This window comes from Mixophyes fleayi, chromosome 10 (genome assembly GCF_038048845.1).
Source record: "Mixophyes fleayi isolate aMixFle1 chromosome 10, aMixFle1.hap1, whole genome shotgun sequence".
Lineage (NCBI taxonomy): Eukaryota > Metazoa > Chordata > Amphibia > Anura > Limnodynastidae > Mixophyes > Mixophyes fleayi.
The window spans coordinates 89,193,995-89,221,939 of record NC_134411.1 but is presented as its reverse complement, the minus strand read 5'-3'; the positions used below and the strand labels follow the sequence as shown (position 1 = coordinate 89,221,939).

At 41.6% G+C, this 27,945-nt stretch overlaps 1 protein-coding gene across 1 annotated transcript; it reads right to left on the bottom strand.

Moving 5' to 3' along the window:
- Positions 1-946: 946 nt before the first annotated feature.
- On the bottom strand, positions 947-26,886 carry TCF25 (TCF25 ribosome quality control complex subunit). Its single transcript, XM_075189068.1, has 18 exons — positions 26,662-26,886; positions 25,855-25,986; positions 21,355-21,429; positions 20,333-20,475; positions 19,952-20,017; positions 19,006-19,088; positions 18,416-18,546; positions 17,490-17,589; positions 17,293-17,386; positions 16,761-16,853; positions 15,218-15,323; positions 14,638-14,797; positions 11,911-11,998; positions 10,147-10,305; positions 7,146-7,236; positions 3,469-3,548; positions 2,968-3,040; positions 947-1,195 (listed from the first exon to the last, which is right to left on the bottom strand). The coding sequence occupies exons 1-18, from the start codon at positions 26,821-26,823 to the stop codon at positions 1,031-1,033; spliced, it is 2,001 nt and encodes a 666-aa protein (XP_075045169.1). The 5' UTR covers positions 26,824-26,886; the 3' UTR covers positions 947-1,030.
- Positions 26,887-27,945: the final 1,059 nt, after the last annotated feature.

Here is a 27,945-nt window from a genome sequence, read left to right as displayed (position 1 = left end):
ACTGGTAGGTTAATTGGCTGCTATTAAATTGCCCTTAGTCTCTCTCGGTCTGTGTGTATGTTAGGGGATTTAGACTGTAAGCTCCACTGGGGCAGGGACTGATGTGAGCGAGATCTCTGTACAGCGCTGTGGAATTAGTGGCGCTATATAAATAGCTGCTGCAAGGGATTTCAAGACTGCCGATATCCAGCAGATGGTGCGGCCAGTTTTATACAGAGGACTGCAGCTATCCCTCGCCCTGGATAGAATAGCCTTCACAACACAGTACTGTTAGATACACTTTGTTAGAGAGTGTATCTAACTAATGACAAAAGTTAGGCAGCGCCTTCCGTTCATAAAATTCACCCTTTCAGTTTATTAAGTTAGTGGAAAGAACATAGACCACAAAGAAAGGCCTTTAAGAGCTATAAATTGTTATTTGTGTGTCTTTTGAAAAGTGCTCTATGTGCATCCAGGAGTTTAGTAAACACCATGGCTCATTTTCAAAGATATAATCACTGGCGCTGACAAAATGATTTGGGATAAAGTACAGCACCATTGGCAGACTATATCCCTGCGCTCTGCACCCACAAGGCATCACTCCTCGCACAGGGAGCGTTATATACCATGGTCCCAGACAGTGGCCCCAGCTTGGGTCGCAATAAGAGGTAGCGAAGTTCACCACTGGAACAAACCTTGTTTCATGTTTCCCCGTGTGACTGAGTCTAATTGTGAAGGGATTGCTGTGCCTCACATGAGATGTATTAACGAGCAGAGTATCCGCACTCCCCGCTTCACACTTCATGGAATTTTCAGGACATTCACGTGTTCTTAATGGAGGACGACACATGATTATGGCCAGCCTTGCCGGGAGAGGGATAAGACACAAGGAGACAATGACACCAACATTAAGAGTTTCTACATTCCTAACATCATCTGAGATTCATTACTACTGAGACCAGTGCGGTATAGTCTTGTTTCCATTTATTTCACTGTACAGATTGCCTAAAAAGTGTGGTAAGAGGAGGAAAACCGCAACAGGCGCATTGGATTAATCCCACTCTGCGTCTGCTTCCTCGTCTGGATTGTCCTCTCGTGGGGGTTCCTGGAACTGAATATTAGCCAGCATGTCTCTCATTGCCGCCATCAGTCTGTTCACACCTCGGTTTAAGTCCCGAACAGCTCCGGCTTCATCGCCCTCAACCAGAGGTTCGCCCTGTGAAACAACATTAATAACATTACTGCGTAATTCATTGCTTCTGAGATCCCCCTGTGCTTCCCCTTCTATAGGACTCTTAAAAGGAACACGATTACCAAAACGGTGTGTTATTTATATTTAGGCCTAAATATATATAAGGAAGGTACAGGTCTATTTTATGAAGGTTCAATTTTGCACAATAGTTGTCCAATTTTAAGTTAGAAAAAAATTAGCTTGAGCCCCAGTTTTTATCTTTTCCAGCTATTAAGCTGGGTACACACCTATGCAATCTTACTTCAGATACAATTTCTGTAAACGATATCAGACGATTGAAAGTCCCAACGATCATGACGATTCATGTGTACACACCTATACGATTAACCTTCAGATCAGTGACCTTCATCTCTCATAACCATCAGCCCTCGTTTCATCATTGATAGATTGATTTGTTTTTCTAAACTTCTTAAAAATCACAAACAGCTATGTGTTTTGGCATGATAAAACATGACGTGCACACACTCTTGCAATATCCAACCAAAAAAGGTCACGAATCGTGTGATCTGCACAATCATTGCATAGATGTGTAAACCAGCATTACTGTGCTGCAAACAGGTAAGCAAATTATGTATGTAACGCAGAGTCCTTTAGTTTTAGGAATAAAACTGAAGCATAACTTTAGTTTAGTTTTGTAACTTCCATCAAAATATCCAAATAAACAAACATAACAAATGAAACAAAAACCAACAAACAAGTTGGATACATGAACTTGTTTCATATAAAGACATTTCACATCTAGGAGGTATATTTCCTAAACTGCGGGTTTGAAAAAGTGGAGATGTTGCCTATAGCAACCAATCAGATTCTAGCTGTCATTTTGTAGAATGCATTAGATAAGTGATAACTAGTATCTGATTGTTTGCTATAGGCAACATCTCCACTTTTTCAAACCCGCAGTTTAGTAAATCTAGCCCTTAGTCTTTCCACATTGACAGCAGCCTCACATCACTGTCTATGTGGTTTCCCACTTGCCTCCACCTATCATCATGTTATTTTTTTAAACAGAGCAAATTATTAAATATATTATTAGTTGACAACTGTTCGTAAACACACCAGTATAAGCAGGTACACCACTGCATTAAATGCCAGGATAACATTTGTATTGTGATACACAGGGACTGTAGAAAACAGAACAAAAATGATAATAGAAATCTGACTTGAGAATACTACAATATGTAAGAAACGGAGAGATTGGCATTTTAATCTCGAGTCAAAACTTTTGGACGGAATCTGTTGCGCCAACAAGGGAACCCTATTTCCTCATCATAGTAAAGGCAGGCTGTACAAACTTCCACGTGTCACCAACAGGCAGCCTCCACTCACACACGGGGGTATATTTACTAAACTGCAGGTATGAAAAGTGGAGATGTTGCCTATAGCCACCAGTCAGATTCTAGCTGTCATTTTGTAGAATGCACTAAATAAATAACAGCTAGAATCTGACTGGTTGCTATAGGCAACATCTCCACTTTTTCAAACCCGCAGTTCAGTAAACCCCAGAGTGATTTATTACATGGGGCGACTGTTGGTTAAATGGGGCTGGACTATAGCCAAACACCGAAGTAATGTGGCTGAAGAGGTGGGAGCTAGAGGGGCAATATGCCAAAAATGTTTAGTATATGATAAAGCAAATGGCATGACTACCTATACATCAATGATAAAAGCAAAACATTAAAAAAAGGCAAAGCGGACAGCTTTTCACACAAAAATTATAACAGAGGCATGAGACCTACCTGCAAGTTGAAATTTGGCAAAAGGGATCTAAAGAACAGAGACAGAGTTCCTTCATTAGACGGCCGATGCGTCCTGGAGATTACAAAAAGTATTGTAGGAACAAAAAAACAACAAATGGACTTGCACAGCCAAATAATCATTATGCGGAAATGATGGTTTAACACGTTTTTGCAAGAACTCATGAACAGAGGATTTATGTTATAACAACATAAATGCCAGACTAACTTTAAAACAAAACAAAACAAAAAAAAATACATTTTATCAACAAACACAGTTAAAAAAAAAATGTTTTAAATATTAAGAGGAAAGTGTATACAAAACATTATTTCCTGAATGATTTATAGTTCAATTTATTAGGAACTTTTTGAAAGAACTAAAAAGCTTTAAAAATGGGACTACAAAACTTGTAGATTTTTTTATTTATTTTTTGTACATTATTAAACAGCTAACTCCACTAATGAATACGTTTTAACAAAATGTTCAGACGTCATCCTACAAACCTTTCAGGCCTTGTGTAGGACACGACAGAGTCCAGCGGAGGTAGAGGATCGAAGCTGAGCACCGGCTGCGATGTCACGTCCTGAAGACCGGGCACAATTAGAACAGTTTGGCAAAATATAACATTTAAAAAAATATATAATCATTTGACTGCAGAATATAAGAATCATTATTATAGCAAAAAGGGCAAAGCATTACAAAGCAGGTCACTGTCCTACTTCATTTAGGTTTATTAGATCACCCTCTTCCACATAATAATACTTTATTATCCCTCACATTGGACTAATTGTTGTATTTAGCAGGATCTGAGTCGGGACAATATGCCTTGTGTGGCTCTTAACTTGTAGAGAAAAGTGTGTGTGTAACATTAGTGGGGTTGGAGCGTGCAATTGTGGGCCTGGTCATGCCTAGAAAAGTCTTAAAATGACAGAACAGGCAAAGAGGTGGCGTACAACTCCAACAAGTTTACTCCAAATCTGCACCGAGGAATAACATAAAACTGTCTATCATATATATTCACCTGGGCACTATTCAGGGGCAAACGCAGGATTTTTAAGGGGGGAAAAAAAATAAAATGTATGTATGTATATATATATATATATATATATATATATATATATATATATATATATATATATATATATATATATATATATATATATATATATATATATATATATATATATATATATAGAGCTGCTGTGCGTGCAGACGCGCCGGTGGCAGTGCTGTATTGTAGTGCCGCGGACGCTTATTTGACAGCACCGCGGCTGCTGTACAGTGCTGCTGTGTAGGGGCAATGTTTAGTGCCCATTTGTTCGCAGAGTGGAGGCGTTTCTGGAGCACCAGAAACCCCCTCCGTGCGCCCCTGCTATTAGGCATGGAACATTTTTGAAGTTAGTGTCTCTTTAATGTAACACAGGCACAAAGACCCTGGGTAAAAAGCATGATCTGAATCATAAGTTTCTTCACAGTAACTCCAATCAATGCTAAAACAGGATTTTTACACTTACTTTAAATCCATTTCTCTTGGAGATTTGAAACTGGGCAAAAACAAGCTTCTCTTGGGAGACACTTACATCCACTGAGACACACCGGGTACATTGGGGTATGCTGTAGGGGACTTGTCAGAATCTTAATCGCTGTCCATAGCTTCTCCCACTCTATACCCCTCTCCTGTTAGGCCTCAGATCATGTTTAACTAAGCCCCACAGAAAAGGAACGATAAAGAAATAGACAGACAGGAGGAAACATCCTCCTCCTGAACACAAAACACAACAGGCATGATTCATTAAGGAAAGGAAAGGAAAAAAAATGAGTAACTTTGAACCTTGGCAAAACCATGTTGCAATCTAAGAGGTGCAAATGAGTTTATTATTTTGAACACAAAGAAAATACCGGCTGTTTTTCATGTAGGACACAAATACTTAAACCAATACAACATGGTTTTGCCAAGGTCCAAATTTACTAATTTTTTTTGCTTTACTTTTCTTAATGAATCAGGCCCAACATGTCAAGCAAAAGAGAAACTAAAACGTCAAGGGTGGGCGCACAGTGTCCCCCAATGGACTAAGAGAAATTGATTTAACACAAGCATAAAAATCCTATTTTTTCCTGCATCCATTGGGGATGAAAGCTGCTATTACGTGTGGGAACCCTCAGAAGAAACAGCGCAAAGCACCTTTCTCTCAAAACTGGCATCCCTGGATGCAAACACATTGAACTTGTAGAATCGGGTAAAGGTGTGAACAGTGGACCAGGCAGCCACCAAACGAGGCACCATGCCGTGCCGCCCAGGAATCACTCACTGACCTGGTGGAGTGAGCTCAAAGAGTCTCAGAAACAGGCTGCCCTGCCCCACCATAAGCCTGATGAATTATAGTCACCTTAGAGGCTGGACAGCCCCTCTTGTGCACATCATAGGGTACATCTTGGGTCCTACACACGTAAGTACATAAAGCTCTAACCGCATCCAGAGAACAAAAAGAATCTTCATCCTCTGAAAACTGACATCTGGTCAGAGAGGGGATAACAACATTCCGGTTACTGTGGGACCGTGGACACCACTTTAGGAAGGAAAGAAAGTTTGTTCCGAAGAACCACCCTATCCTCATGAAAAACTAGAAGTGGAGACTTGCAGGACATGGCTGCCAGCTCTAAAACATTCTAGCTGTAGAAATGGCCAAAAGAAAGACAGTCTTCCACATAAGGAATTTCAAGTCCGTAAAGTTCAAAGGTTCAAATGGCGAATGCTGCAAAGCATTCAACACCAAGTTTAAATCCATCCCAAGGAGCCACTGGTGAAATATATGAAGCGTGTACATGAAGTGCCCCCTGCAGGAATGTCTGCACATCAGGCATCAAAGTGAGTCTTCTTTGAAAGAAGACAGAAAGCCGACACCTGAACCTTGACCATTCTCCATACTATACTGTAAGCACATAAGCAACTTGTACAACCAAAAAGAATACATCTTCCGACCTGATCATAATTTATGGCCGAACTTGGCTTCCCAGCCCGAAGCATGGCCTGTACCACATGCTCAGGATCATGGCTTCAACAGCCACGCCTACTCAGAAAACCAGCCTCCCAATTTTCCACCACCGGGATGAAAACTGTCATGTTGGCCCAAACCTGCGTTTCAACCCATTAAAAGGACCTACGTGTCTTTCTAATGGCTGTAGGACTCCTGGCGCCGCACTGGTGTGGTGATTGAGGTATGACACCACTGTCACACTGTCCGACTGTATCTTCACAGCCTTGCCCTGTAGCAAATATTCAGCACGGGCCCCCAATGGATGTTAGCATCACTTTTTAGGGTTGGTTGATCTTACTGTAATGACCAACATGCATGGTTTGGAGAGCAAATATTTCTAGATGTGAAGAAGCAGTAGACGCAATAGGAAACACTGAAAAAAATTATTATACAACTACAACATGCATAAAAATGTCTCTTTGTTTATACCAACCGCACCCTCAGTCACACATACATCTATTTCCAATCTCTGCATTTGTGTATCTGATGACATCCTTCAGGGAGAAAAAAATGCTGTTGAAAACCCCCTAATAAAAATAGTATGAGGCGAGTTTACAAACTGTCCTGAATAATAATCCTGTAGCACGTGTGTGTGTGTGTAGTGGGGAGAGGGGTAAGACGGGGCAGGAGAGAGAGGCGAGGCGGGGCAAGAGGGAGGGAGAGAGGCGAGGCGGGGCAAGAGGGAGGGAGAGAGGCGAGGCAAGGGGGAGGGAGAGGCGGGGCAAGAGGGAGGGAGGGAGAGGCGGGGCAAGAGGGAGGGAGGGAGAGGCGGGGCAAGAGGGAGGGAGGGAGAGGCGGGGCAAGAGGGAGGGAGGGAGAGGCGGGGCAAGAGGGAGGGAGGGAGAGGCGAGGCAAGAGGGAGAGTCAGAGAAGTGGGGATGTTTAAGAGTCCAAGAGGTGGGGGCAGAGAGATATAAGTAGTCAATGTATTCACACTGTTTTACCTGCCACTGCTGAACATCCATTTGTCTGCACTGATATTTGGCCATTTCATGAAAATAAAAATTTTCTGGCATCTCGTCATATAATAACGTAAACATAAGTGCATATTTGCAGAAAATACACAGCGCCTAGCGATCTGCTAAAAGCACAGAAACTGTGAAAGAGCCCTGATAAGATCTCCCACAGAGCAGCCTCATGCTCACCAGAGGCAGCGCAGAGTTCGCCCCCTTGATCTCAGACAAGATGACATGACGATGTACGTTCCTGGGGGCACTCTGATACCGAATCTTCCTCCTGGCAGTGGAAAAGTTGACATATATTAGAAAAACAATTACAAGTCTTTCAAGAAGCTGTTTCTTTCTATCCCAAGTTAAAGCTTTCATGTTATCAATGGTCTGTTGTTCTAAGCTGTTTACACTTCTCATAGTCGGAATCTTTAGTGCAGTGTAGGACACAGCGATCAGTGTTACCTAAATAACTCACACTACAGTCATGGCCAAAAGTTTTGAGAATGACGAAGTATTGATTTTCACAAAGTTTGCTGCTTCAGTGTTTTAGACCTTTTTGTCAGATGTTGCTGTGGTATACTTTGTTGACCCTTCTTTTTGAAGACCTCTGCAATTTGCCCTGGCATGTTGTCAATCAACTTCTGGGCCACATACTGCCTGGTGGCCGCCCATTTTTCTCTAATCAATGCTTGGAGTTTGTCAGAATTTGTGGGTTTGTGTCTGTCCACCCACCTCTTGAGGATTTACCACAAGTTCTCAATGGGATAAAGGTCTGAGGAGTTTCCTGGCCATGGACCCAAAATTTTGATGTTTTGATACCCGAGCCACTAAGTTATCACTATTGCCTTATGGCAAGGTGCTCCATCATGTTGGAAAAGGCATTGTTCATCAGCAAACGGTTCTTGAATTTGTTGGGAGAAGTTACTCTTGGAGGATGTTTTGGTACCATTCTTTATTCATGGCTATATTCTTAGGCAAAATTGTGAGTGAGCCCGCTCCCTTGGCTGAGAAGCAACACCACACATGAATGGTCTCTGCATGCTTTATTTTTGGCATGACACAAGACTGATGGTAGCGCCCACCTTTCCTTCTCCGGACCAGTGTTTTTCCAGATGCCTCAAACAATCTGAAATGTGATTCATCAGAGAAAATTACTTTACCCCAGTCCTCAGCAGTCCAATCCCTGTACATTTTGCAGAAAGGTCTGTCCTCGATGTTTTTCCTGTAGAGAAGTGGCTTCCATGCTGGCCTTATTGACACCAGGCCATCCTCCAAAAGTTTTCGCCTCACTGTGCGTGCAGATGCACTCACACCTGCCTGCTGCCATTCCTGAGCAAGCTCTGCACTGGTGTTGCCCTGATCCCGCAGTTGAATCAACTTTAGGAGATGGTCCTGGCGCTTGCTGGATGTTCTTGGGCACCCTGAAGCCTTCTTCACAACTATTGAACCTCTCTCCTTGAAGTTCTTAATGATCCGATAAATAGTTGATTTCGGTGCAAGCTTACTAGCAGCAATATCCTTGCCTGTGAAGCCCTTTTGTGCAAAGCAATGATGACTGCACGTGTTTCCTTGCAGATAACCATGGTTAACAGAGGAAGAACAATGATTTCAAGCACCACCCTCCTTTTAAAGCTTCCAGTCTGTTATTCTAGCTCAATCAGCATGACAGAGTGATCTCCAGCCTTGTCCTTGTCAACACTCTCACCTGTGTTAACAAGAGAATCACTGACCTGATGTCAGTTGGTCTTTTTGTGCCAGGGCTGAAATGCAGTGGAAATGTTGTTTTTGGGCTAAAGTTCATTGTCATGGCAAAGAGGAACTTTGAAATTAACTGCAATTCATCTGATCACTCTTCATGACATTCTGAAGTATATGTAAATTCCCAACATAAAAACTGAGGCAGCAGACTTTGTGAAAAATAATATTTGTGTCATTCTCAAAACTTTTGGCCATTACTGTACAAGAGTTAGAAGATATAAATATGTCATTATATACTGTATAACACACCAATGAACATTATAAGGATATTAGAAATTTACACAGAGTTCCATGAACATTTAAGGGTAGACCAAATACTTTCATGCATATAACAGAATCTGAAGTCATTTATAATATTCATTATAATTTGTAGTAGGGTGTGCTTTATTCATTAAGAGTCTCTTTCTTTGACTTTGCAAGACTTTTACAAGACGGAATTTGTTATTACTTTCTTAAAAAGCATCAGTTTGGTATATTGTCCCATTTATTGCATAACACCACTTCTACAATTTCAAAAAACAAACCAACATCAAAATCACAACAATTTAACTTTCTTCTTCTAAACTTTCTAACAAATTAAGCTAACCAACTTCCAATTGTAGTGGGGAGAGGGGGAGCCAATCAAAAGCCACAATCAAGACATTGTGGCTTGTGACTGTTCCTCTCACTCCCCCTCCCCCCTTGTCCCATCCCCCAGTTTTCATCCAGGGCTTTGAAGAACAAATAGCCTAGGAGATCAGGGGGTTTACAAGGTGGCAGTGTAGCTTAAATTGTTTTGCATTAGTTGTGCATTATTTGAAATCTATTCCACCTGTTTTATTTGATTTATCCTCTTACCTGCTTTTATTACCAGATGTCACCCTACCCAATCTCTCTTATTCTGTCGTTTACAAATCACTTCTTCTTTAACACAACTTCTGCTTACTCTAATATCCTATCCACATCCATTCCCAGATACTATCACATCGGTATCTTTTCCCAACTACCAATACCCCACGAATCTATCGCACATATCCCCCAAACCCCCTATTCCTTACCTCACACCTTCCCTTCTAATCTCATTCTCCTATTCGTAATATACGAGTCCCGATCCTGACTTTAACATTGTATCATTCATAGCTCTTTCTTCATTATCACCATATTTGTAGATAAGACAGTGCTAAAACACGCTCTCTAAACAAGGAACTTTACTCGTGACGTCACCAGTGACGTCTCAGCCCGGTAGAACTTTGCATATTTAAACGGAATTAAATAACATTCTGGGTTCTTAATCTGTAAATAAAGTTCTGAGTCCTCCACTGGAAATATTCTGTTTTCCAATGGAGAGAAGGGGGTGGGGTGTTTGCTGGAAAGTGTTTAGTGGCTGCTGTGTGTGATGTAGCCGGTGTCCTGTGTAGCCAGACACAACCGTTACGGGCGGTATTGGAGACGTTCTCACCTTATCTCACATTCCTTGACTATAGGCTCGCTGTTGTCCACCATGCGTAGAACGTCTCGCACGTTCTGCTCCAGCCATGACATGACAGCAGGCTCCTTCCATAGGATGTGACACCTTCCAACGTACAGGGAAATCAGCTGGGACAGGGCAGCTGGCTGGCTAGGTAAAAACACATGGACAAAGTAAACATCCAGATTTTATATGTCAATGAATGATGGACACAGCTTGTATAAAGTGAGAGAATGGGTTGAGCTTCTGTTATCCAGAGAATGTCATTTTTTGGGCTGAACTCATATTTTTTAAGAATGCAGCCTATCCGCTCACTAGGAAACAGTGACATCACTAATTGTCCAGCTACAGGTTAACCCAGTGGATCCCAAACTTTTTTAGTTCAAGGCGCCCTTAGGGTCCCAGTGGCGCACGGAGGATTTGTCAGGGGGGGGGGGGTTTCCTCCGACCCCGGAAAAAGAAAAAAAATCTAGAGATCTGCCGCGCGCCGTTTCGGCTACACTGTAGTATACAGCAGCCGCCGCGGTCAAAGAAGCGTCCGCGGCGGTGCTGTATACAATACAGCACCGCCGCGGACGCTTCTTAGACAGCGCCGCGGCTGCTGTATACTACAGTAGGGCACTTTTTAGCGGAGGGGGGGGGTTGAAACCCCCCCTGCGTGCGCCACTGGGTCTCCATAATTTTTTCAAGGCACCCCTAAGCCAAAATAGATACCAATCATTGACTTCAGCTGTTTGTTCCTTAGAGGTGTTAGAAGAAGTGGTCCCCATTAAGTGTTAAAGATTGCTTCTGGGGTTCTTTCAAATAAGGGTAACCCCTGCTTTTTTTGAAGCCAAGATGGGGAATCCTGTGCCCCCCTTCCCCATCCCTGGATTTCATAATTATTTCTTTAGTGTAGGGTATTATCTGGTGATCACCAGATAATAACTATTAAGGGGGACCTCATTTGAAATACGGGACCTCTCCAGGGGCAGGGTTGGCTGGTGGGTAGGGGGGCCTCTGCCCCTTGGGCTTGCTCACTGGGCCACCTACTTTTTTTTTTCCTTTACCATGTTCCTAATAGTCTGCTTTGTCGAGTCTTGCCCCCCTAGGCTAAAATTTGCCAGCCCTAACCTGGATATCTCTCTTGTAAACAAGGGTGCCCCCGAGTTTCTAGATGCCAGGGGAAATATAGCTTTGTAAGTGTCCCAACCCCATTCCATGTGTGAGGAGGCGGGGCTTAAGTATGTCATGAGAGCCCCATTAAGCCCCGCCCCTCTACCGTCACCACCAACAGGAAATAGCTGTGGGGAACAGGTAAGTATAATTTTAATTTCTTTGAACCCCCTGCAAACTAAGGCTCGTCCTTAGCACTGAAGGGGTTAAATCCTTAACTACCATGGGAAAAAAAATCAGGTGTTTAACTTCAGTCTGCTATTAAGGGTTTATGATTCTGGATTACCATGGCAACCACAGTCACATGGCACAGTGTGTAGCAAGAAGATAAACTTTGGAATGGCCATTGAGCTCTACCTACACGGAGACATCCTTCTTCTCCCTTCTCTGACATTACTGAGAGCTATGAGTCCGTTTAGCAAACTGACTGTGTCTGGCAGCTAGTTTTGTTTGCTAAACAGCGAGATTTTGAGATAATGATTTCTAGGAGGATCCCTGAGAACATTAGAGATGCATGCTTAAAAAAATCTGCTTGACTTGCTATTTAAAAGGAAAAAAAATATATATTCTAGGTGGGATTGCTACTTTAATATTGTTTACCTTATTTGGGCAACCGTTCCAAAGAACGTGTGAGAAGCTACAGTGGTATCAGGCTGAACCCCACAGGCATCCAGGAGCGGTAAGAGAACTAGATCAGGAAGATACAACATAACGGAGTAATTAGCAATTCAATAGCTTGTTTTTATGAATGCATTGTTCTAATCTCACCGATTAAAAGCAGAATACTACCATCTCTATGTGATGTGCCATTTAAAGATTTCCCATAGGTCAGTAAATACTTTATATTTTATAGCCTGCAGGCGTCGCCGCTTTCAGTTCTTCATATGAGAAGATCTAGGTGTCCTGCACATGTTTTCTATAGACAGCAAGTGCAACAGGGACATCTAGAGGCTAAGATTAGATACTACATTTAGACAATCAAAGTATTACCAATGAACATGTGTGAAAGTATTTTCTACTGGAAAAAAAAATAAAATTTGGAATGTTTTACACAACATATTTAAAAGGAAAATTATAATAATATTATAATAACTCCTGTCATGTTCTGTGGAAGCTGTATAGTTCTAGAATACGCACGCAGCTTGTCCAATCAGCTTCTTGACACACTGACTGCAGATTTGCATAGAATCAAAATTATCTAGTGATAATGGGTTACAGCCAGCAGGGAGTACCTTTAAATGGCATTAATGATGTACAGCACTGTTTCCCAACTACAGTCCTCAGGGACCCCTAACAGTGCATGTTTTCCAGGTTACAAGTGAAATAATTAGTACCACGTGTGGATCTTTCAAAATGTATCAGTTAGTAATGAATACACCTGTGCTCCAGCAAAGAGATATGGAAAACCTGCACTGTTAGGGGTCCCTGAGGACTGGAGTTGGGAAACACAGATGTACAGCATCAGACTTTTATTGTTCAAGGGTTATTGCTTCAAATTAACATTTTATCATTTTTTGCAAATTAATTTTACCTCTTAGGGGCATTGCTCCATTGGAAGATATATATAACAAGTTAACCCGTGCATGATACTCATGCATTCTAGTCAAATCAAGATACTTAAGGTCTTAAAAAGGTTCTTGTCATGCATTTGGGCCTAGCCCAGGCCTCCTCAGTGGAAGAGCGTTACTTCCAGACGCAAGCGGCCTTTTTAATGTGTGTTCATGAGGTAAAATTACCTCACGAAAATGAGTTTGACCCCTCAACTTGTAAATTTAGCCTTTACTACCCCTCCCACGGGGGGAAGGGGGGATGATGGAAGTTAACTGACTTGACTATTCTAATTTTTTTGTCAAATAATGTCAGTATACCAAATTTCAGGTCAATTGGATGAGCCCTTTCTGAGAAAATAGTTTTTTCCACACACACACACGCCTCTACACATGTGTGTTCATGAGGTAAAATTACCTCACGAAAATGAGTTTGAGCCCTACCAAATTCCAGCCCTTTTTGAATTTTTTTTGCCACACACACTAAGAATTTAGTAGGTCAGTGTATAACTCTGCCCAGCAGGTGGCGCTGCAACTTGGTTTTTTTTTTTCACACACACACAGACAGACGCCACTAAGCATTTATATATTTGATATTTAACTTTATTTTGTCTGATCTGTAGCTGTGCAGCGATACTCTCTCTGATCAGAATGTGTTATGCACATATATTCCATGTGTTATAGCAGTGTTTCCCAACCCTAGTCCTCAAATACCCCTAACAGTGCATGATTTCCATCTCTGCTGGAGCACAGGTGTAATCATTACTGACTGACACATTGTAACAGATCCACAGGTGTAATCATTACTGACTGACACATTGTAACAGATCCACAGGTGGTATAATTATATCACTGGTCACCTGGAAAACATGCACTGTTAGGGGTCCCTGAGGACTGGGTTGGGAAACATAAATAAACTATATGCTCCCTTATTGCAGGTTCAACCAATGAAATCTCTCCACTAAAACAACAATTTAAAAATGTGCATTAAAACATATAACTACATCTGTGCACAGGGCTGTTAGGCTGGCTTTCCAGCTGTTAGGAGCGGACAAGGCCTGCTGGGACTTGTAGTTCCACAACTGCTAGAAAGCCACCGGCTGTCAAAGTCTAGTCTGACCTCATTCATCGTCGTGTGATCACGGCCTCTGAAGTTCCTCTGGCAGTCTCTAATAAGTAGTTATGTATATATTGCACCAGGAAAACCTTTTATCCTCATAGGGTCCAAGTGTAAATCAATTTTGTAATATTATAATTATACTCATAGAGCCATAGAGGAGGTGCACCTACACATGAAAATCATATTGATAATCCGATAGAAGAGAAAATGTGTCTATCTGGGCACTCAAAGGTTAAGTTTAATGTTTTACATAAAACATAAAAACAACTTTATTGACATGCATTAAAAATTATTTGTATTGTACAATGTGTGTTGTCTAAATACTAGTAGCAAAATATTATAAACAATAATTTTTTATTTGTAAGTTTATAATATTTCGCTACTAGTATTTAGACAACACACATTGTACAATACAAATAATTTTTAATGCATGTCAATAGTTGTTTTTATGTTTTATGTAAAACATTAAACTTAACCTTTGAGTGCCCAGATAGAAGAGAAAAGAAAATGTGTCTATCGGATTATCAGTCTCTAATAAGCCGCATGTTTTATTTTCAATTAAGAAAAACTTTATTGTCACTGCCATTATGTAAACAATGACAAGTCTTCTGGTTTATAGACAAGGATATAACCAAACTCCACAAGAGATGGAGCACGTACCTCCTGGGAACATGATGAGAGCCTGCTGCAGGAGGTGCGATGCTCGTTCATTGGCCGAGCTCTGCTCCTGCTCAGATATCTCCTCCTGCTGGCTATACTGCCACACAGCCAAGGGTACGGAGAATGCAAAGTTTGGGAGCTGGGATAGATTCCGATGGGTCTGAAATTTAGAACATAACTTACTTTAACATGATTACATGTCCAGCTGCTACGCGTCTGCTGATCCTATATTTGTAGAACATATTTGATAATAAAAGTCATCAATTTTACAGAGCTGGTACAAAAGTCTGCCGTTTGCATTTGTCGTTGTAGTTAGCTAAATGGCCCTTATTTCTACTATTCTTCTGAAATATCTCCCAAAAGGTGTAGGTAAAAGAGCCATACAATGTACATGAGTTCCATTCCAGGTTCCTGCTGCCCAGCGCTGTATATTTTGCTGTTCTAGTGCTTACAACACAGTTCCCTATTACTCAGACTTTACGCTCTGTGATCCAGAGTGCCAGGTAACGCCCTACTGTGTAAGTGCATCACTAGGAGTTACAACCTGCTGGTTGCCAGCCATAGCTGACTGCTCACTCACCTCCCACTCCTCATACATCCGGCTGAGAAACATGTACTCCCGCGCACGCAGAGACAAGAAATCAATCAGAAGTAGCATACACAGAGGGTCATTTTCTGGATCAAGACTGCAAGCAGAGGGCCAACAAATGTTAGCAAGGGAACAATTGGTCAAGAGAACATTAGTTAAACAAGATACAGCCGTCCCATTGTGCACAGTAACTATAGCAACCTGACATGCATTCTAAAGGTTACACCACCTGCTATTTAGGGACCGTTCGGTAAGGATCCCTCCACCGTACACAGCCACCACTGACAGCAGAGAGAGAGAGCTGGCAGATTCCTCTGCTCCGTTCTCCCTGAACTCTACTCTCCCGGCTGTTACAATGCGATCCCGCCACCAAATAGGTACATGGGAGGGGAAGGAATCCCTGCAGGAACTTAACAAGACCTGGAGCCAGAGTAAAACATAAAGTATTGAGGATACAGCCCCCTAGAGACCTTAGATAGAGCATTATTTTATCCATGCAGAAAGACTAGAAGGGACTACTCTTAAAATAAATCTCTGAACACCTCTTCTACAGCAAATATGAAGGAATTATCCAATTTCCATGGTGGAGAACACTCCACTCCACACCTAACGTGGTCAATTTTTCTAATGTAATTATGACACCTAGTGTGGGCATTTGGAAATGTAGTTGTTCTGTGTTATATCCCCCTCCAAATGACCACTCTCAATAGACTGCAAACATAAGGACTGAAAAGATGGAAGGACAGAAATTCACCCCTCGGGTTTCCGTTGTACTTGGTGCTACAAGCAACTCTCCTGGCATCCAGTGTTCCGTCTGTCCCAGCGACACTCTCAGCCTATGCTTCACACCGAGCTTCTGCGACACGTGGCTTTACGGCCGATATGGAACTACGAGTCCTGAAAACCCTGGTGAGATTGGACTTGAAGTTCCCCAAGAGCCGCAGATCCACTGTTGCCTACATCTGCTCTACACCCTACTGCAGTGCAGATGACTTAAAATTTTGTAAGACAAGCTGAACACTTTGTGAATGTATTTCTTATAATATGCACCTTATTTAAATGCTAAATCACTGTTTTGGCCTTGGTGTCATTCATTGCTATCTATGTTAAACATAGTATACAGCTGTGGCTCTGTATGTAACAGGGATGCACTGCTATATATATATATATATATATATATATATATATATATATATATATATATATATACATACACACACACGTGTAGTACAATGCCACCCACGTGCAAATCTTCTTACTTGCAAAACTCCCTTTCACGTCATCTAGTCTTTAACCTTTGCATTTCCACTCTGGTGCAACGCCATCACAATATTAAAATAGCATTTGAAATGACATATGGATTGATCAGTTAGAGGGTGACACCCACCCACCCCCATAAGCTGTGCAGGTTGCAAGTTCATTTAAGGAATGGCTGCTCAAAAGTGGAATAGAAGATTCCGAAGTGTTGTCTTCATAATCATTACGCAGACCACTACAGCACTAGTAATAAATATGGCTTTGAGTGTGCACTCACCTGAGGATAAGTTTACAGAACTCCAGGGCAGTTCTTGGGCAACCTCTCTTCTCCAAGAACATCATGTGCTTGAAAAGAGCCAAGAAAAAACCTCTGTGGGCAGAGGTTATAAAACATTCTGTTAATATTCTGATGATCTGATTGGCTGTAAGCACTCTGACGATCTGATTGGTTGTTATATCCATGCCAATTGGGAGATTAAGATAACACAAATTCTCTAACGCCAGTGGAGCATCTTTTCTGACAAGTAAATTAATCTTTTCTCTAATGGCGAGAGAGGTCTCACTAAAAACTTACTATGTAGATATAAGGGGTAAAGGAGTTTTTAATTGTTTTTAATACTTGTTGCCATCGTGATTACCTCTTGTAGTTTCATTTGGCAGTTCACAACAAAGTACTTTTAGATATCCAAACATACAATGTATAATGAAAAAAAAAACTAATGTAATGTCTATTTAATTAAAATAAAAATCTTAATATGTGTTTAAAGAAATATATCAAAGTTTATTATAACGCAGTGGTGGCCACTGACCTGTTTTCTGCTCGGCAGTAGTCTAGTCTGCAGGTCCCGCTGGTGAGACTGAACACAGGGTGGAATGCACACTCCAGACTGTAGAGGGCTCTCTCTGCAAAACAGACGTTTAATAACCAGAGGGTGTACTCTAGGACTCTTTACTCTTACAGGTGTTTCAATAGACCTATGGCAAGTCTGCAAGACCCGATATTTACCCACTAAGTCTCTCGCCATCTCTTGGTCTTCCTGCACACGACACACATCGCTGAGCTGCAGCAGCGAGTCCACGTGATAGGGGTTCATCTGAAGGAGTAACTGCGCCAAGAATAAAGAGGAGTAAGTACATGACAAAACCAATCCACGGCTTCACAGCTCAGGGTAGACAGCCTGGCAGATCAAAGTGCTCTCAAACTCCTGTTTAGAACATCATACATAGATAGCAAGATTGGAGAGAATAAAAAAAAAAAAGAGACTGATACTAGAAAGTCCAGTCTTTGATAAATACAAATTACGGAATACTTGCCTACATTTGGAAAAACTCCTCCGGGAGATCGGGGGGGGAGTGGGCGTGTCGACGGCGGGGCCTGACGGCTCACGTCATTTGACCCCGCCCCCGAACCATCAATCACTGTTTTCGTCCAATTACAGCAGATGATGCGTGATACGCCCCCTAAGCCCCTGCCACTTTACTATTGTGCTGGTTAGAAACCGGGAGGTTTGCCTGCTCGTCCGGGAGGACTCCCAGAAATTCGGAGAGTCTCCTAGACATTCCGGGAGAGAAGGCAACTATGCTGACCCAGAGGAAAGTAAAACAAAATCACTAGTGTGGCAGTTATTTTGGCATTGGGCCATCGTGTTGCCAGTGGCTTATTTGTAACCAGAATCTGGGCTTCCAGATGAGCAACTCCCTCATATCTTGCACAGTAATAGTCGCCCTCAATGGTTGGATGTCTCCCTCTTTTATCAATCGGGACAACATGGTCAGTTCCCATTGGGGCATGGTCAACATCCCCGATCAAAGACATCCCCCGGCCACACCCCCCAGCCACCTTAAAAACACCTTTCAGTCCATTCCAGGACTAGACTCAGACGTGACAACAGTTCATGGGTGGATCTGGTTGGAAGAGGGACGACCACTTACCACAATGTTATTGGGGTCCATGGACTCCACGGCATCCAGGAACTTGAACTGCACCTGCTGGTAGTCTCGCTGGTGTTCGAAGGTAAAATACTGGACCCCTCGTTTGGTCTCTAAAAGACTCATAGTTATGCCTGGAATAGAAACAGCCATATGAGCCAATGGTAAATAGGACGCTATTAAATGTACTGGACCTGGAAACTGCTCTGCAGCAATGCAACTCTCTACGTCAGTGAATATGTAGTACAGCAGCTCAATGAGGCAAAGGGGGAGCAAGAGGCAGGAGCTTTATCATTATGTCAGATCATGCAGTAAGATACCATCTACCACTATACAACACATGGTCAGGGCTCTGCTTAATAAGGTAAACCATGACAAGGTAAGCAGGATTACCTTTACCTGCCTTATACCTTTATACCTCACTCTGCTCAACTGTTTAATATTACTGAGCTTAATAATATAAATTAAATAACTAGTGCATTAATACCTAACTGCCCCATGCTCTCTCTCTCTCTCACTTACGCAGGTTGTCATGTAGAGAAGTGGTTCCCTAATAGAGCAGATCCCCCCCCCCATAATGTAATTCAACTCACCCGTTTTACTATATCTCGGCCAAGTGTTCTTTGGAGATGTGATCCAGGTGCTTCTGTGATGTGGTCGCTGCCTCTGTCGCTGCCTGCAAGATGGAAATGATACCACCATGTAAAGCCCACAGCATGACAATGAATATATATATATATATATATATATATATATATATATATATATATATATATGTATAGATAGATATATGTGGAAGTGGGCTGGTATACGGTGGTATGCCGTACTGCCACTTGTCCTACAGCTTTGTTGTGAAAGTCTAAAATTCCATAAAAATATATTTACAATCAGGTAAATAAATTGCTAGGATGCGTAAAGCAATGGAATAGCAGGATTAGGAGCATATTATAATCCAATCTAGGAGATGTGGATGCTACAAACAAAGTGACATACATAATCAGGTTAAAAGAAACAGAGGAATATTATGGGGGATCCATGTCCGGAGAGCTGGACAATGATTTGGAGAAGGTACTGGGACAATACTCAGGTGTGTGTACAGCAGGTTGCAGAGCACTGGGCCTTACAGTATGGCTGCCTGTGCAGAGGACCATGCGCCACGGTATCTCTCTTGTAGACTTGGATGCTCGGGATCGGGGCAACATCCCGCTCAGGTAGTATATGCAGCCTGTTAGCCAGCCCATAAGGTGGTTTTTATTGATGTGGAGGCAATTTAATTAGACAGCTAGCTATTTCTAGGACGAAGCTCCATACACCGCACATCCTATCTGCCAGCGTCCAATCACGCAACATGGATGTAGGTCTGCTACATTTTATAAAGTTCTATTTTACAGGCCCCAATAACTTTATGACATGGGGATTTTATATAGAGATATCGCTTCTAAATCATCCAGCCACCATTAATTTGGTTTTACTGTCTCACGTCTTCTTTTCTGAAACCTCAATCAACATGAAAGCATGTCATACATTCTCACAGCCCACCTCTGGTCGCCCATGACTGCCCGGGAACCAAAATATTTCTTCAGCTCTGTCTCCGGGTTCAGGTTCCTACAAACAGAAAACACGGAGTGTTAGAGGTGGCAGTAAGATATATATAGACCTGTACTCTCTCAAGGTTTCATCTAAGCACAAAGGTTTCATGTTCTAGAAACGATGGATTATCGATTACCTGAAGCCTGCACACAGTGCAGTAAGCCAGTATCCGTGAGCCCTAGAGACATCAACTTGTCACCTCAGTGATGTCTCTGTTTTCATGGATCTTGGTTCTGCCTCTATTGTGTGCAGGTGATAGATGCTCTATAAGCTTCTAAATAAGTAGCTCAGTTCAAACAATTAATCTCAGACAGAAATATCATCCTTTACCTGTGTTCCACATATAGCAAGGGGCGGCTGTCTGTGTTGCCACTGCTCTGACTTTGGTACATGAAACCATTGGTGTTTTCTATGCTCTCCAAAATACTGTCAATATCTTCCAGATCAGCTCCACCCTCTAGAGCGCCCTCTGGCTGCAGAGGAGAGAAACACAAAATTGTCAGTAGTGAGATGCTGCACAGTGACAGCCTGGTGTTATATATAAGCACACAATGTATGTTCAATATTCAATACTGTATTTACCAATGCAAGGTCTAGGGTAGCAATATACAATGGGGACATGGGCATTAATATTTTCTATTTAACTTCCTTCCGTTTTTGACAACTGAACAGGGGAGAGGTGGAAGGTCACGTGACTTATTTCTATGGAGAGATACTGGTATAGTACACAGGGGATTAGAACATTATCTACTATCCACCCTGTCTCTATTCCGATATCCGCCTTGCAAAGACAGACACGTGCATTGTTCCAGGTATAATATTGCCAGGTCGTAGCTTACAGAAGTTGTCCTGCTCAATTTGACAGGGAAATAGGATGGCGACATATGAGATTTAGTATACAACCATTGTATGAACCAGGATGTATGGTTTATGTATGTATGTTTATTTTAAGTTTGTCAAGACACATTCTATCGTGGCATTATATTAATTCTGCCATATCAATATACAAAGATAATATTAATACAAACACTATTCAATTATTTCTATACAAAATCCTTTGACTAAGAGGACATGTACAAATCTGACCCTACTTGGCAGTAAGAGCTGACAATCTAGCAGAGGAAGAAGAGGATATCTTCCACCTTCATCCAGTGCAAGTGCAGCCCATAACCTAGTCATCTCTTTGTCCCCCATAGCTTAAAGTAGAAGTGACAGCTTGATATTGGTTGCTATGGGATACAGCACCTTTTTGAGAATTTTCCTAAATACCCTCCCAACCCCTATTTATCAAACATACAGAAAGGAACTCGGGAGTATCCAATAACGACCAGAGAGGACGGGAACACAGTTACCTGACCGTCGGCAGGCGCAGTCTTTTTCGCTTTCCTCTTCTTTTTCTTCTTTTTTGTTTTATTACTTGGAGCAGCCTGAAAGGAAAAGCAGTAATCATTATTGTATTAAATAATTATTTTAAAAAATAAATAAATGAATGAACAGAGCACTGGAGTTGAAACATTCCCAACGGACATCCGATTCCTTTTATACCTCCACCCAACATTATTTTTTAGGCCATCAATTAATGTGGACCCGTCATGTACAGAGAGTGGAGGAAGCAATATTCCGGTTATCAATTTATTATAGACATTACTGAGGATCGTTGTGCCCCTTTCAGTCCTTCTGCACACAGAACCTGCAGTATTGCCAAGTGTAAATTGAATATAATCATAGACTCCACTAGAACACCCCCTTCCAAGTTACCATATAGATCAGTGGTCAGGGAACAGGGGTAAATTACCCCAAATGGGGTAAAAATGAAATTCCCAGGGGTAATGGTGCCGATTCACATGCTGTCAGTTGGATTATAGCCCCCTTTAAATGTGAAATTGCTGTTGTACCAGAAGAGCCTCAAGGGTTGGCAGAGGCACTTCTTGAGCTTCGATGCAATAATGAAGCACGTATTGCATTTGAAAACAAAGCAGATCTGTCAGATTTTTGGATGTCAACAGCTACAAAGGCATCAAAACTGCACATGAGGAGGCAGTCAAAAAGTTGCTGCCTTTTGCAACAACCTACCTTTGCGAACAAGGATTTTCCACTCTAACGAACATAAAAACAAAGCAGAGAAATTGATTGGACGCTGAAGTCTGTATCCAAATTGCTCTGACATCAAAATGCCCCAATATTGATGCTCTCGTATCAAAAATGAAGCAACATCATTTCTCCAATACCTGAAGTTTTGGAGTTGAAGCTTTCAAAAAACAATTGAATAGATTCAACAAAATTTTGAATTACAATAATTAATAATATATGATTTCCTTCCTTTCAAATCAAGGGGGTAATGTCGGTGTATCTAAATATATTTGGGGGTAAAGGGTAAAAAAGTTCCCTGATCCCTTGATATAGATGGTAACTAAACATGGAAATATTCCAACATGAGTGAGAATTTGAAGCTGATTTTACAATATGTAAGGTAAATATGGCTACTGATCCAGCGAGCACCACTATGAAAATGCTAACATCGACACCTGCTATAATATAAACACTGTGCATCACAACCTATACTAAATAAAGGCCATATACATGAACTTTAACCAGACATATCAATATGACTCATTTTATTCAGGGTGTACAGAGCTTGTATGGAATGTGACACTTTCTATTTCCACATAAGGAAGGATAAGTCCTTGTTTGTGAACTTTTTTCTTTAAATAGACCTTAAGGATATACTTTGCAAATGTAATCCATAACCTAATAGTTTGCTAGATGCACTTTATGTCTGAGAAACTTATCTCTGCTGCGCTCTGATGACATCAGATATGTGTTAGCCCCAGAAGACAGAGCAGCAATGGTAAGTGTTAGATACATTCTCTAGAAGAGTGTATCTAGTAAATAATGTAGAAATATTATAAGGGTTATATTTGTAAAATAAACCCTTAAGGGTCTGCTGTGTCAATCTTCTATGAGAACAAAATACAAGGTGATTGACACATAATTCTGCCAGTCATAAAGATCCTCTGTCTGATCAACTTGCCCTGATTTTTTTTTAATGTTATATGAGCATAAGACATTCAAATATACGTTAATATAACAATGGTATATCTTAAGGGCAAGTAAACATTTACTTCCATATTTGGCTAAGGTTTCATCATCATCATTTATATAGCGCCACTGATTCCGCAGCGCTGTACAGAGAACGCATTCACATCAGTCCCTGTCCCATTGGAGCTTACAGTCTAAATTCCCTAACATACACACACACACACACACACACACACAGACAGAGAGAGAGAGAGAGAGAGAGACAGACTAGGGTCAATTTTTTTTTCTATTTTTTTTTTTTTTTAAAGCAGCCAATTAACCTACCAGTATGGTTTTTTTTGGAGTGTGGGAGGAAACCGGAGCACCCGGAGGAAACCAGTGACATCACAAGCTAAGAATATTCATAGGAATGCAGAATACCAATTCACTAGGAACCAGTGACATCACAAGCTCAGAATATTCATAGGAATGCAGAATACCCATTCACTAGAAACCAGTGACATCACAAGCTCAGAATATTCATAGGAATGCAGAATACCAACTCACTAGGAACCAGTGACATCACAAGCTAAGAATATTCATAGGAATGCAGAATACCAACTCACTAGGAACCAGTGACATCACAAGCTAAGAATATTCATAGGAATGCAGAATACCAGCTCACTAGGAACCAGTGACATCACAAGCTAAGAATATTCATAGGAATGCAGAATACCAATTCACTAGAAACCAGTGACATCACAAGCTCAGAATATTCATAGGAATGCAGAATACCAATTCACTAGGAACCAGTGACATCACAAGCTCAGAATATTCATAGAAATGCAGAATACCAACTCACTAGGAACCAGTGACATCACAAGCTAAGAATATTCATAGGAATGCAGAATACCAACTCACTAGGAACCAGTGACATCACAAGCTAAGAATATTCATAGGAATGCAGAATACCAACTCACTAGGAACCAGTGACATCACAAGCTAAGAATATTCATAGGAATGCAGAATACCAACTCACTAGGAACCAGTGACATCACAAGCTAAGAATATTCATAGGAATGCAGAATACCAATTCACTAGAAACCAGTGACATCACAAGCTCAGAATATTCATAGGAATGCAGAATACCAAATCACTAGGAACCAGTGACATCACAAGCTAAGAATATTCATAGGAATGCAGAATACCAATTCACTAGGAACCAGTGACATCACAAGCTCAGAATATTCATAGGAATGCAGAATACCAACTCACTAGAACCCAGTGACATCACAAGATAAGAATATATATAGGAATGCAGAATACCAACTCACTAGGAACCAGTGACATCACAATATAAGAATACTCATAAGAATGCAGAATACCAACTCATTAGGAACCAGTGACATCACAAGCTAAGAATATATATAGGAATGCAAAATACCAACTCACTAGGGACCAGTGACATCACAAGCTCAGAATATTCATAGGAATGCAGAATACTAACTCACTAGGGACCAGTGACATCACAAACTAAGAATATATAGGAATGCAGAATACCAACTCATTAGGAACCAGTGACATCACAAGCTAAGAATATATATAGGAATGCAGAATACCAACTCACTAGGGACCAGTGACATCACAAGCTCAGAATATTCATAGGAATGCAGAATACCAACTCACTAGGGACCAGTGACATCACAAACTAAGAATATATAGGAATGCAGAATACCAACTCATTAGGAACCAGTGACATCACAAGCTAAGAATATATATAGGAATGCAGAATACCAACTCACTAGGGACCAGTGACATCCCAAACTAAGAATATATTGGAATGCAGAATACCAACTCATTAGGAACCAGTGACATCACAAGCTAAGAATATATATAGGAATGCAGAATACCAACTCACTAGGGACCAGTGACATCACAAGCTCAGAATATTCATAGGAATGCAGAATACCAACTCACTAGGGACCAGTGACATCACAAGCTAAGAATATATATAGGAATGCAGAATACCAACTCACTAGGGACCAGTGACATCCCAAACTAAGAATATATTGGAATGCAGAATACCAACTCATTAGGAACCAGTGACATCACAAGCTAAGAATATTCATAGGAATGCAGAATACCAACTCACTAGGGACCAGTGACATCCCAAACTAAGAATATATTGGAATGCAGAATACCAACTCACTAGGGACCAGTGACATCACAAGCTAAGAATATATATAGGAATGCAGAATACCAACTCACTAGGGACCAGTGACATCACAAGCTCAGAATATTCATAGGAATGCAGAATACCAACTCACTAGGGACCAGTGACATCACAAGCTAAGAATATATATAGGAATGCAGAATACCAACTCACTAGGGACCAGTGACATCACAAACTAAGAATATATAGGAATGCAGAATACCAACTCATTAGGAACCAGTGACATCACAAGCTAAGAATATATATAGGAATGCAGAATACCAACTCACTAGGAACCAGTGACATCACAAGCTAAGAATATTCATAGGAATGCAGAATACCAACTCACTAGGAACCAATAATATCACTTGGGCATCTCAGTAATTACCCAGCACACAAACTATTGTATTGTACAGTGAACTCCAATTGGGCATGGGGAAGTACAACCTGTAACCATTGACAGTACTAAAACTATGCTCCAGCAAAATGATTGACTACTTCAATGGGACACGAATCCCTATTTTTATAATTAATCTGTTACAGTCAACATAATCCTAGTTTCACATCCAATCGACATTTTCTCTACAATACATAGAGCGACGTTTCAGAGCTAGACGGGTACCTGTGTTGAGGTTGATCCGCTCCTGTCATTTTGCTGGGCCTCTTGCCCATCAGGCTCCTCCTCTTCATCTGTCAATCGAGATTGAGTCACCTGGGCAGTGTTTGGTTCAGTCTGGGGGTCTTCATCAGTAATCTGTGATAAAGGAACATTACAATGATCCCAATGATAGGTAGGATCCCTAAGTCATCTGATGAAAACTAGACATATAGGACATAGAGGCGCTGCATTGATGACTCTATTGCATTTAGTTAGATCAGATGCATGCTGCAGGTACGCACATAAAAACAGGCTACGGTAAAGTGGACCCTCAGTGGCCACTGGTCCCCTGGCAGGAGCCTAAGTCGCCTGATGGAGGATCCAGCTGTGACGCATAGCATTTACCAATTGCTCTGTATGCATGTGAACTAATCTCATACTTTTCAGACATGTATGCAGATCTAGGTCAGAAATGGACAATCTGTGTCAAACCAGCTGTCCTGGAAATAAAAGACCCAGTATGCCCTGATAATTAGATATGTAAATGTTACATGCTTATTTGCAAATTAATATCTACAGCAGACTTTGGGAACATATGTATCCCTCCAACTTTTATGGAACTACTTGTCCCAGCATGCAGTGCGGGTCTCCACAACAGCTGGAGAGCCACGGGTTGCCTTATCCTGCTGTAGGCTGTAATTATTAAGCTGACACATCCATCTATACTACGTCTGATCTGCACTTCAGAGTCCCTGTTATACTCAGCAACACGTTACTCATCGCCCTGCCAGCTGCTGTTACCGCTGTCTCTCACTAGGTGGCAGTACACACCAGCTGGAATGGGTTACTAAGGCCCCGTTCCTCCAATAATTTGCGGTTGCCCCGGTTTTTCCGGGTCGGTAGCTCGGGCTGCTGGGGTTCCTCCTCGGGGCCCTCCGGCTCCTCCTGTCCCCTCTGCTCCCCGCGCAGCCTCCTCAAGGCGCGACGGGACATGGCTCAAGCTACCACCCAGGGGCGGCGAGCACGTACGAATATACTTCGCAGGAACGAGCACGGAAGAGATAGACCTGCGCATGCGTCTGCGAGCTGTCAGTGGCTCTTAGCGTGTCATGCATTGTGTGACCGCTAGATGGTGATAGTGAAACCTGGGATTGAGTCGTGATAACTGCGGGCGCAAAATCCTTGCGGTACTATGATAAATCGATTCTTCAATTGTAGATGAACAGAGGACAGGTATTTGTTCTATTGGTGACTTGAGGATAGCTTATTGCACTGAATTGTAAAATCGCAGAGCTTACCATATCATTTTACCAGTATGACCAGACAAAGTCAAAACAAAATATTGATTATCCAATAGGCTGACTAGGCTGCAAGCTAGGGTGCAAGGATTTTGGGGGGCGTATAATTTTGCGACAAGGAGAGGGATTAAGTGAAATAATTTTAATTAGAATAGTTGTTCTCCAAACTAAAAACATGAAAGAAAAATGTAATAAGGTTTTAAACATGATGTGGGGGTCTGGGATGAAAAAAAAACAGACTTTAAAGTTTAAATCACTGTTTTCCTACTCCAGTCCTCAGGGACCCCTAACAGTGCAGGTTTTCCAGGTCAATATATAATTAATACCACCTGTGGATCTTTCAAAATGTGTCAGTAATGAATACACCTGTGCTCCACCAAAGAGATATGGAAAACATGTACAGTTAGTGGTCCTTGAGGACTGGAGTTAGGAAATGCTGCTTTAAATTAAGGATAAGTTTGTTTTTGCCTACTGTGTATTAGCCTGACGTGGAAGGGAAAGGGGCCAGGGCCATCTTAACAACATTATGGGCCCCTGGGCAAAGCAGTGCACTTGGCAACAAAAATCAGTGTTTAAACATTAAAAAACATGCTGTACAGCTGTGCCTTGATACATGGGTGAATAGATTTTTTTTCTATTGGGCCCTGCCTATGGGGCTCCTATGCTCCTGGGGCCCCCGGGCAACTGCCCAGCATGCCCAGGGGGGAAGACGGCCCTGAAGGGGGCACTATGAGCTTGTTAGCCTAGGGCAGCCTGATCCCTTAATCAGGTCCTGGTCAAAACAAATATAAACAAATGTAAGGAAACGGTTGATGCA

Coding starts and splice junctions, on each gene's coding strand:
- TCF25 (XM_075189068.1), bottom strand. CDS start 26,823: ATGTCCCGTCGCGCCTTGAGGAGGCTGCGCGGGGAGCAGAGGGGACAG. Junction 17,387..17,489: donor GATGGCGAGAGACTTAGTGG/GTAAATATCGGG, acceptor TCTGTTTTGCAG/AGAGAGCCCTCTACAGTCTG. Junction 16,854..17,292: donor TACTGCCGAGCAGAAAACAG/GTCAGTGGCCAC, acceptor CTCTGCCCACAG/AGGTTTTTTCTTGGCTCTTT.